Genomic DNA, 12,500 nt, shown 5'->3' with positions numbered 1-12,500 from the left:
AATGTTTCGGAGGCCCTACGCATAACTGGTCAGGAGCCCCCCCCCCATAATTAAATAATAGTAATGGTAATAATTTACTAGCTAATATATATACGTTTTGTAATGTAATTACCTTTTCATAAAGACATTTTTTTAGTCAATCTCAATTTAAGTGACCTCAATTTTGGGGAAAAGTGGTTGGTGCCCCCACGCACTGGTTGGTGCCCTAGGAACTCTGCATAGTCTGCTTATGTCTAGCGGCGGCCCTGTGTGTTGGCTTTAAAAGCACATCATCCACCTCAAGGCTTCTGAGGGTTGGATAAGAAACGCAAACAAAGTCTCCACACTACAAAAAAGTATATTAATCATTCCTCAAGTGTTGGCTGTGGTCCCTTCATCTAATGCGACATTTCCGCATCAGACAGGATGAAACACAAGTTAAAGAGTTGGCTTGACATTGTGCTCTGCGCTGGACTGGACGGAGGACAAAATAAGAGGCCGAGGGGAAACGTTAACCTCGTGTGGACTATGGGCCAAAACAAACATATGACATCAGCGAATGCCACGCACGCATGAATGCACACACAACACACACATGAACGGTCGCTCACACACACACACACACACACACACACACACACACACACACACACACACACACACACACACACACACACACACACACACACACACACACACACACACACACACACACACACACACACACAATCACAAACAGATGACATCAGTGCATGCCACACGCAGGTGACTGGCAAGCTAGATCAGTGTCGGGCAAAACACACGCGCACACTCACGCACACACACACACAAACACACGCATGCACACACAAACTCTCTTTCACACATCACAGCTTGCACTTTATGTCGGGAATCGGGATTCCTTTAAAATGTCAGCAGGCTTGTTTTGATTAAGGATAATCCGCACTGCTCTGCACACTGCTGTGTTGCTGGCCTGATGAGAGGAGACGGGAGGAGAACTCTCCCAGCGTGAAGAACATAAATGTGCAATTTGTTTGTGATTTGTTTTGTTCAGCTGGTTTGCTCTCCACGGTCATGCTCGTGTGTCTCCTACAATTGGCCCTGCTGAGTTTTTGTGGATATGGAAAAAGACAACGCGCTCTCACTTTTGCTTCTTTTCCACTGCTGTTTTTCTGGTAGGCACGACTCAGCCGCCACTTTTTGCTTTTCAAATAGGCACGACACAGCTCAATCCTAGAGTAAACAGTGGCGGCAGAGTCGCGCTGTGTCGAGCCGTAGGCCTAACAGAAAACCGGCAGTGGAAAAGAGACATTTGTTGAACTGGGAAAAGACAACGCGGTCTCACTTTGTTGAGATGGGGGAAAAGACAACGCGGTCTCACTTTGTTGAGATGGGGGAAAAGACAACGCGGTCTCACTTTGTTGAGATGAGAAAAGACAACGCGGTCTCACTTTGTGGAGCTGAGGGGGATGACCCAGCAGTCTAATTTGAGTCCACTTGGCCTGTCTGTTTATTTGTTTGCAAGCCAAAGCTGAGCCAAGACCCAAAAGGCACGGCCACGCGAATCACAAAGCAACAACACGAATACCACACATCACCTCAACACCACCGCCACAATATGAGGCCTTCAGGATATTTTTGCTGCAGTTTTGCAACGCTGACGTTGTGCGCACCACAGCATATCAAGCAGCAGGAATTGTGTATGCTACTACTACACGTAAACTTGCCATTCTCTTTTCGCTTTATTTAAACCAAGATCACTTTAACAAGTTCACTCACTACACACTAGTTTAACTGCACATTGGATACTGGTCAAATGTTATTTCAAACTTCTGTGCTAACTCTGTTACTTTGATTTTTTACCACAAAGTAGGCTGTACACTTGACTTGACTTGATATGACGCCTATTCTGCCCTACAAAGCAAAAAGGCAGTAACTGCGCAGAGCTCAGAACTGAGTCCGTTGACTTTGAAATGATACTGCAATGCAGTTTAAGTGTTTTTTTTAAGATTATTGGTATGTGACAGTTTTGTTAGTTTATATTACCACTTTTTTTGAAGATCAATCATTTTATTTAACTTTGGAATTTGTTTTATATGGCATTAAAGTCATAGTTAGTCATTTTAAACGGCAATGCAGTTACTGCCTTTTTGCTTTGTAGGGCAGTATTGCTATTGCGGACGTTTTATAATCGAACTTCATATGGCCATGCTTTCTTCAACAGGACACCACTTCACACTTGGTCACACTGAACTGAAACAGAGGAGGGATTTATCTGGACATCTGGAGTTAAAGCAAAAGTGACGACAGACGACATGAAAAAAAAATTGTTTGTGCTGTGTACTTCGCACAGAAAGACGCTTATTGTGGGGCGTCATGAAAAAAGCATACACACACATGCTCGGATGTACACACACACACGCACTCATGCAAGCACGCACGCACGCACACACACACACACTGACTGAGTACATAACCACATCAAACAGTGTGGCTGGAGAGAGGAGCTTTTGTACGGGGAGAGTTAAGGAGCGGCCTGTTTTAAACACTTCAAGAGAGTGTGTGCGTGTGTGTGGGTGGGTGTGTGTGGGCGTGTGTGGGTGGTAGAAGGTACAGGTCAAACACTCCATTAGGCTATGAACAATGCCTTTAGGCTAGCACGCTCGGCTTCCTGAACAAGGTACCAAGGCAAGCCCACTTTTGCCTGATTATCACCGACATTCAAATCTCGTAGTCGTACTGAGATGTTGGTCTGACCAAGAAGATAACCAAGAAGATAACGTCTTCCCGACGTCCCCTGGGGCGCTGCAGTTGAGAAACACTACTTGAAGCTTTGCCAAACAAAAAGTCACCCTCTTCCTCTTCCTCAAGCATTCCACTGTTTGCTTTTAGCGACAGTTTTATGTTTAAAATCCTGACTGGATGTGTACAAGAATAAATAAAATTGGCTGTACGTTTAAGCACTGCTTTGCACTGCTTAAAATATGTCCGCATCCATTTCACGGTTCGCGATCTCTCAGCTGGACATTTGTGTACATGTACACACACAGCTGGAGCACTGGGTAATATGTGAGGACAGAGCCTGAGTGTTCGGGCGGACACACACACACACACACGTGCGGGCGAAAACACACAAACGCACGTGCGGACATGGACACGGACACACTCACACACACACACACATGCGCACACACACGCACGCGTGCGCACACACACACACGTGTGCGCACGCACTCATGCACGCACTCACACACACACACACACACACACACACACACACACACAACAAATACACACACACACACACACACACACACACACACACACACACACACACACACACACACACACACAACAAATACACACAGACACACACACACGGACACAGACAAAAGAGGGGGACAGTGCATGGATACACACACACACACACACACACACACACACACACACACACACACACACACACACACACACACACATAGACAAAAGAGGGGGACAGTGCATGGAACATAGACAAAAGAGGGGGACAGTGCATGGATATGGATGTGTGCCAAGCCAGGCCTACAGGGCACTACTATAATATGTGATGTCATGTAATCATATGGCTTACACTACCCTGAGCCAGCACGGCATGCTCAAATCAGATCCCCCCCCCCTCTTATTCACCCACCCACTGGCCAACTCTCATCCCCCCCCCTCTTATTCACCCACTGACCAACTCTCATTCCCCCCCCCCTTATTCACCCACCCACTGGCCAACTCTCATTCCCCCCCCCCCTTATTCACCCACCCACTGGCCAACTCTCATCCCCCCCCCCCCCCCCCCTCTTATTCACCCACCCACTGGCCAACTCTCATCACCCCCCCCCCTTATTCACCCACCCACTGACCAACTCTCATTCCTCCTCCAATTAGGGCTGGGCAATATGACGATATGTATCGTTATCATGATATAAAAGTGTATATCGTGACCTAGCTCCTATATCGTTTATATCGTGATATTCAATTGTATACAACTGATAAAATTACTATCATTTAATTACATTTCATGTTGTCACAATGCACACTATAAGTTCATGTAACTGTAAAAATAACAATAAAAATATCAATTTTAAAGAAAGGTTGTTTTGCAACATGAAAAAATAAAGAGCAAATAAAGAGAATAACTGAAAACGTATGTAATTGTGCTATATCGTGATATATATCGTTATCGTGATATAAAGTAATCCATATCGTGATATAGTTTTTTTTCCATATCGCCCAGCCCTACCTCCAATCCTCTTTCCGTCTACTAACACTACACTCCCTCCCTTCCACTCCTCTACTGGCCTACTGTTCATCCCTTACTCCCTTCTCTACCCCCACCCCCCCCCACCCCCCCCCCACCGGCCAAAATGTCATATTTCATGTGAAACAGTATAAAAAGAAGACATTCCGCACACTTCAGGTCTATTTTTGTACAAAGAAGCTTTAGTTGACTTGCAAGCTTTCGGTCCTGATGAAGGTCTAAGGACCGAAAGCTTGCAAGTCAAGTAAAGCTTCTTTGCACAAAAATAGACCTCAAGTGTGCGGATTGTCTTCTTTTTATACAGAAATCTCTACTGAATCCAACACCTTCTAAACAGATGAGCGCTGGCCTATCACAACTTATGTGAAACAGCATAACATTAAAATGTTATCTGGGGTCAGGTAAGACGACCCCTGGGCGGGGGCCATAGGCTCCCTAACCCTGATGTAGACTTAGTACCAACCTACCTCTCTCTAGGTCAGGCAAGTGTCAAGGGGGCATCGGCAGCAGGGCCATAAATTAAGTTTTTTCCACCACCAACCAAAATGGTTAGTAGATGTTAATGTTACTGGACACACACATGTCAAAACATGTCATATTTCTTGTGAAAATGCATAACATTAAAAGGTTATCTGGGGCCAGATAAGACGCCCCCAGGGGGCCATAGGTTCCGTAAACCTGATGTAATCCTAGTGCCTACTACCACCAGAGCAGGCTGAGCTACCCCTCCTCTCATCGGTACCCTTGTCAATGCCCCCCTAGGGCCTCCCTAAAGCCCCCTGGGGGGCTAAAATGCCCCCTTTGAGAAACACAAATGCAAACCTACCTCTCTCTAGGCAGGTACTTGGGTGAGTCTAATGGAAGAGCAGTTCAAAGGGCCAAATTATGTAGCGCAAATGAGACTGAGGGACAAACAAATCACCCGACGACTGTATGGACACAGATAGCACATATATACATGCATGTTTTCATTTGTTCCAACCTCATGGCGTGCCAGAAATGTTTGCCATGTCTGGGCCGGATCTGGCCCGCGGGCCGCCATTTTGGAAAACAGTGGTTTAAATATCAAATACTGAGCACCCCTCCTCTCAGCTGTATTATTCCCAACGCCCCCCCTAGGCCTCCCTAACGCCTCCTGGGGGGCTGTAGAGGCTACTTCACTCCAGGCTGGTTGGGATTTGAACCTACGACCATCTGATCTAAAGGCCTGCACTCTAACCATTGAGCCATGATTGTCCCAAAGAAGGATTGCGAACCACTGATGTAATAATAATAATAATAATAATAATAATAATAATAATAATAATAATAATAATAATAATAATAATTGTATTTGTATAGCACTGTATCATAGTGTATCAAGTATCACTGTATAAAGTGCTTCACAAATGGGAAAAAAACATCATTGTTAGAGTTGGATTTAAAATGAGCGGTAGAGAGGAGAGGCAGAAATAGCAGGAAGGCAGAGGTAGAAGAGATAGATAAAGATTGTAGAGATATGGACTATATGACTACTGTATATGCACCAGAGCTTGTTATGAATGTAACCGTCTAACCCCCTCCCCCCATAAAAGAAATAAAAAGTTGATCACAAAAAAAAAAAGTGAAAAAAGATTGTAGAGACATAGGTCAACGTCGGTTAGGACCAGGATTCTTAGAGACGTAAGGTCCATAGTGGCTGGGTCTAGAGTAAGTCATAGATGGTCCCACTGAATTTGGGCGCTCAGACGCTCAGATGTAGACCTTACCTCTCTCCAGGTCGGGCAGGTACTTGGGCGAATCAATGGAGGAGCAGTTCCAGCGCATGTCGTGGAAGGTCTTCTGACAGGTCTTCTTGACCTCGCGCGCCGCGTGGATGATGGTGTGCATGAGCTCCAGGTTGCTGCGACACAGCTGGGCCTGCGAGGACACCAGGCCCGGCAGCAGCTTACAGTGCTGCGTCTTGTTGATGTGGAGAGTGGGCGCCGTCTGGGAGATGGCCCTATATTAACATCAGATACAATAGGAAAGAAGAGTGTTAAAAAGAGAGATGGGGGAGTGCAAAAGCAGATTTGCCTCGAGACCCTCCTTACTGTCACCAAAAATTGCAATGAGAAATTAAAAACGGCATTATTTTCTTCTGGGCACCGTCTAGGAGATGACCCTTTAACACCAGATGCATAGGGAGGGAGGAAGTGTGTTAACTCTTTGCACAGACTGAGGGTTAGGCTATAATACAGGGGTGGGCAATTATTTTGGCTCAAGGGCCACAGAAAGTTTAGAAAGTTGACCAAAGGGCCGGATGTCATAGGCTACTTGCCCGTGCCAATAATAAGAATTGGTGTACGGCAGCATAATTACACCATTGTCAGTTATGCCATTCCTGCTAATTGTATCTAGATGTAGACTTTAGTAATCTTAGGTTTCCAAGATCCTTGTTTTAGGTAGCGCATTGAAGAATGAGTGACCATGCGAGTCTGCATTTTTTTTTCTGGGAAAGGCTCTGAGGGCCGCATGAAATGGCCGAGCGGGCCGCATGTGGCCCCCGGGCCTGAGTTTGCCCACGTCTGCTATAATAGAACCTTACTTTCATCAAAATTGCAATAAGAAATAAAAAATGGCAGTGCTGCGTCTTGTTGATGTGGAGAGTGGGCGCCGTCTGGGAGATGGGCCTTTAACACCAGATACAATAGGAAGTGTGTTAACTCTTTGCACAGACTGAGAGTTATAATATAACCTTACTGTCACTAAAATTGCAATAAGAAATTAAAAAACAGCAGTGCTGGGTCTTGTTGATGTGCAGCTAGGTGGCCCTTTAACACAGAGATACATAGGAATGAAGTGTGTTAGTAACTCCTTTGCACAGGCTGAGCCAATGTGATACAACCTTACTGTCACCAAAATTGCAATGAGACATTGAAAGCAGCACTGTTAGCTAGTTATCTACTATCTGTAATGCAAATAGTCTTTTGTCTTCTCTTTTCTCTTTGTCTACTCTCTAGCACATCTAATGACAGTTTTGTTTGATTATGTACTATAATTGATTGATTGATTGATTGATTGATGACCAAGTCTTAGCAATGTTGTTGTGATATAGTTGGGTGAACGGGCAGCCGACGGGCCCATCTGTGCAAAGAGGGTCTACATATGCATACGGCACATTATGTTGTTTCCTCACCATACATATGCTGTATGACAACAGTTGTTGTTGTTTCACATTGAGAACTTTGTGCAACGTTTTTTATTCAACCAATGTTGCAACGCTTTCATCAGGGCCAATTCGTTTGGTCTTGTTTTCACTGTTTTCATAAATGAAAGAAGCCTATTGGGGGGCGCTGTATTCACCTTGCACTGTCTGTGCTTGCTTCAACTGAAGAAAAGACTCATCATCATACATGACATTCATCATATATTTAGAATCCGTTACATAAGAAGTTACTAAGTGAAGGTCATGAAGTTTACATGCAGTCACAGAGGTGATGCTGTGGCTACATCTGTTATAGAGCTTTAACACACACATGAAATGATTTAATCATCATGCATCTCTTTGTTATACACTTCTAATTTAGCCACTTTTAATTGCATTGCAGTGTTGCATCTTATTGATGTTCAACCCTGATGGAATCTGGGACATGTCATTTGACACAGGAAAGTAAATCTGGTTAAAGTAACGTGTAAGTTTGCATTACATCATTAAGAGGGCATGCAGCACCACAGGCAAAGCTAATACTTGTCTAGGATAGGCCCGGTGGAGTGGAGATTACACTAACATTGTATCAAAGTAGCATTGTAACATTGCTTTATTAGCTATGGTACGGCATTCCATCAATTAGTGCCCAATGCATTGCATCAATTAGTGGCCGTTGCATTGCATCAATTAGTGTGCACACTCAGGGTGTCGTACAGGGGGGTACAGTTTGACTGAGTTAACAGAGCCCCATCTGAGGGCACCTGACAATTAATTGAAGGCCTACAGTAGCGGCTTTTCCAATTATTTAGGCTAGTTGCATTGTTGATTCCTCATCCTTGTAAACAACTATTATCCTTTAACTCTCTGCATTTAACTACATTAAATGAAAAGCAATAATAAATAAAAGTTTGGTGCAAAAGAGGGCCTATGGCAGTTCTGGGTGCTTGCTATAAATTTAACATGTGGTTGCATTGCCAAGCAAGTGGACCACATCACTTGGAGAGCTATACCAAATGTCATTATTCTTTCATCAAGATGCATTTTTATAGCACATTTTATTGCACCTTTCAGATTTTACCACACCGTGCATCACACCATTCTACTAAAGCATAACTCTTGAAAAGGAGTGTTGAATTCAAATGAAGTGTATAATAAATAAACATTCAAAGTATATGAGCTCCTGGAACTGTCTGTTTTAGTTTCCAAAAAGTTACGGAAGAGAATGGAATAACAATCCGCTTCCTGGACCACTGCGCCCGGCCACAGATTCAACGTTTGCCGGGAAACATGTTGGGAACCTCCACACAACCTTCTCGCCTGGCTGTGCAGCATGTCGCTGGGGGAGATGAATTAACCGTGGCAGCGCAGACCGCAACGCAGCTACAGGTTTATTTTCAAATCCCCAATCACATGCGGCAAATGGAGGGAAATGCGTAACGGCATAAAACAATCACGAGCCAATTAACTCCACAAATTAGGCTACCCGGCGAAGCCACGCAGCCGCTTGTGTCCCCGCGTCTTGTTCACATGCTTGGGGATTTGTTGAGCTGCAACTGCAACCCTTTTGCGTGCTGTGAAGTCCGTGGACCTGGTTTGGATTAGGTGCAGCGAGGCGCCGCGGCTCTGTGCCCGACGATACACTGAGGAGGACTAGCTTCCCCCCTACACCTCTCCTCTCCTCTCTCCTTCCCTCTCCTCTCTTCTCTTCTCCTCCTCTCCTCGCCCTCCTCCTCTCCTCTCCTCTCCTCTCCTCTCCTCTCCTCTCCTCTGTTCTCCTCTCTCCTCCCCCCTCCTCCTCTACTCTCCCCGTTCCCTCTCCTCTCCTCTCCTCCCCACTCCTTTCCCCCCTCTCCTCTCCTCTCCTCTCCTCCCCACTCCTCCCCACTCCTTTCCCCCTCTCCTCTCCTCTCCTCAGCTCTCCTCTCCTTCCCCTCCACTCCCACACTCATCTCATCTCATCTCCTCTCCTCCCCTCTCCGTCCCCTCCCCTCCTCTCTTCTCCTCTCCTCCCCTCTCATCTCCTCCCCTCTCCGTTCCCCCTATTCCCTCCCCTCCTCCCCGGGGCTCGCAGGTGTTTATGGCCGCATCTGTTTCGTATAGTGGGGCTGTACATTATCAAGGGCTGTGGGAGAGTGCAGTGGAGTGCTCTTGTACAGCCATGTAAATCTGCCCTCCCGCCTAAAATCCCAAACGCTTTAAGTCCCGCGATGGCATCTGCTCTGTACAATAAATCATCTTGAAAGAGCTCGAGCTGGCCTCACTGGAACGGTGGCTGGACTGGGTAGGCGCTCGCGCGCACAAATACACACAGACGTACCCGCAAATACACACACACACACGCATGCGCGCGCACACACACACACACACACACACGCACGCACGCACACACACACACACACACACACACACACACACACACACACACACACACACACACACACACACACACACACGCACGCACACGCACACACACACACAAACACAATGGTGAAGAGGTGAATTGAAGGCCGCCGCCGCGTAAAAGGGCCCTTTAGTTCCGTGACCGTCCCTCTGCACTAATTCACATAAGGAGAACTAAAGAACACCCTACCATGTCCATGGCACCCACACTTGAAGTAAAACCCCTTCAGAACTGAGGACGCCTGAAGTGTCCGTGGCAGAAGCAGCGTTAATGCCATTGGAACAGGATTTCCCCCTCACCCCCTTAATTATAACGAACTGAATAACGATCTTTGATCAGGACAAGAGCGGAGGGATTTAGTTCGTGGAGGGCAGTTCTTTGATTTCAAGTGGTCTAGGACTTGGACTGAACATCACTACAAGGCTACAAGGATTTTTGTAACAACTAGCAACGCCGCGAAGCTCGGGCTACACAATCTAATTACGAAGGCAGAATACAAATTCCACAGTTAATCCGTTTCAGCTCCCAGTGGTGTAGTCTACTTTTTTATGGTGGGTATACTGTATATTTGGGCATTTTTTGAAGTGGGTATACTGTATATATTTGTGCCATTGAAAACAATGGATCAATCAATTTTAAGAGGGTATACTGAAATCCCTGAAATTTAGAAGTGGGTAGCCTATACTCCGTATACCCGCGCTCTACGTAGACTACACCACTGTCAGCTCCTGTTGCAAAACTGTACACAAAAAAAGAGTAAGAAAGCGGGAGAAGAATAAATGAATGCGAAACTCACAGCCATTTGATTCCGCTGCACAGTTGAGATAAGAGCAGGATGAAGAAGAAGGGGAGGCTGAGAAAGGTGTTCTTCATCGCAGCGGTGTAGCTCCAGCCAACAAAACAGCTCAGAGATCCCAGGTGGTGGTTATATTCTCGGGGAGAGGTGATCAAAAGCAGCCGGTGAGCATGGCACCAAACCCACTCTGTCGGTCTCCCCCTCTGCCTGTCAGAATATGGATAAATCTATATGACTGCGAGCAAAAGTCATAACACAAGTGCGCCAAAGTACAACTACATTTTAACGTAGCCTTTGTGTCGCTTACATTCCAATTGACTACATAGGCCTATATGAATGCAAGACGTTTACAGATTTTTTTTTCTTCCGAAGTGGGTCTATTCAAACCTGATGCAATGAGCGAATGCACAATTACGCACGCCAACACTGTCACTCAACCACACACATTTTCGGTGATTGTCTGATTTGCAGTATCAGAAATCCATCAAATTATAGGCTACAACTTCATTTTACATTACATTCGTTTGCTACAGCACAGCATGTCTGTAGCCCAACAAGATGGTTCCTTTTGTACATTCTTTGGCGAGTTATCGACATAAAAACTTCCATACGTCCGTGGAAACATTTCCTTGCCGTCTGTAACGGAACTCTTACCTCACCATATAAAAACCCTGAGCCTATGATGAGCCTATTGTGTGTCCTCGCTGTCTAAAATGTAAAAATGTTGTTTCGTTCAAAACAATAATATTGCAGTAAGCATATGCTATAGTTAAGCATTGTCTATGTCACGGTGAGTTCAACTGTCCTACATTCCACAGTCGTTTGCAAAGTATGTCCATAAGCAAAAGGTTACCGTGACAAACATAACTGGGCTGCCTGTGCATTTCTGTCTCTCGCTGTGCGCTACTATCTCACGAAACAATAGGTAAAGGACATAGCCTACTCATAATGTAAAACAATAGGTACGAACTCGCGGTATTAAACTTTATAACATATGCCCAGCAGTTGATCTCAGTAAAAAGAACTCACCTGCAAACCCTCACCTACTGACTGAGACTGACTATATTTAGAGGTGTAAATCTGTCTCAATTTTCTTCTTTTTCTGCGGGGCCACGGGAACACAGAGTGCCTGTCAGAGAACTAAATTAAGTTAGGCTTGACCAAGCCGCATTCGGGTTCAAGTATGGACTGTCCGTCTTTCTGTGCTTGCTTGCGCACTGCTCCCGTTTATTTCGGTATGAATCGCGGACAGTAGATCACGGGTCCGTAGCACAGACAGCGCGAACAAAAAAACCTTTAACTTCTCTCTGAAAACAGACAAGTTCAACGTCCACCCAGTGACCAGCCGTGTGCCGAACAAGTACATAAACCTAAACTGTATTTAATATCACCTAATCCAAGTTACATTAGCCTACACCTATGCGCCCTGGCGTACACTAAAAACTCCCCTACCAAACTATGCGAAGAGAGTTGATCCACTCCAGAAAGCTACTCACTAGTATCAAGTCGTCAGTGTTGTAGTCCAGAGTAATCCCAAATTATATCCTTTATCGTCGAGGATCATCCATCAATAAACATTTGTAAATAATCCACTTGCTTGGTGTTTAAAGCAATCCAGGGGAAGGCGCATCGTTTTAACGCTCCAAAGGGTTATGTTCCGTAGTCAGAGAGCTGAATCGTCTCGTGTGTGTGCTGCCTGCCTGCCTGCCTCGCCGTGCTCTGCTCTCGTGCAGTGGAATGTGTCGGACTGACGGTTGAAGATACCGCGCGCTGTTTATATGTGCCCGAACGCCCCTTTGATCTCGCGCTGATGTCAGGCGCGATTAGCATAACAAAGCAACTAAAATGTAGCGCTTCAAAAAAAAGA

General features: G+C 45.5%; 1 protein-coding gene across 2 annotated transcripts in view; it reads right to left on the bottom strand.

The window, feature by feature from the left end:
* wnt11 (wingless-type MMTV integration site family, member 11) overlaps positions 1 to 12,394 on the bottom strand; it is a 35,543-nt gene extending 23,149 nt beyond the window's left edge. Inside the window, exons 1-3 of one of the 2 annotated variants that reach the window (XM_063202748.1) lie at positions 12,130 to 12,394; positions 10,634 to 10,840; positions 6,016 to 6,248 (exon numbers count right to left, since the gene is read on the bottom strand). In XM_063202748.1, coding sequence (XP_063058818.1) covers positions 6,016 to 6,248; positions 10,634 to 10,710 — 310 coding nt within the window. In that variant the 5' untranslated portion in view covers positions 10,711 to 10,840; positions 12,130 to 12,394. The other variant, XM_063202749.1, reaches the window with a different exon arrangement.
* Between the last annotated feature and the right edge of the window lie 106 nt (positions 12,395 to 12,500).

Source organism: Engraulis encrasicolus, chromosome 7, assembly GCF_034702125.1.
Source record: "Engraulis encrasicolus isolate BLACKSEA-1 chromosome 7, IST_EnEncr_1.0, whole genome shotgun sequence".
NCBI classification, from domain to species: domain Eukaryota; kingdom Metazoa; phylum Chordata; class Actinopteri; order Clupeiformes; family Engraulidae; genus Engraulis; species Engraulis encrasicolus.
The sequence above is the reverse complement of the archived record's forward strand: the minus strand, read 5'-3'. Positions and strand labels throughout refer to the sequence as shown.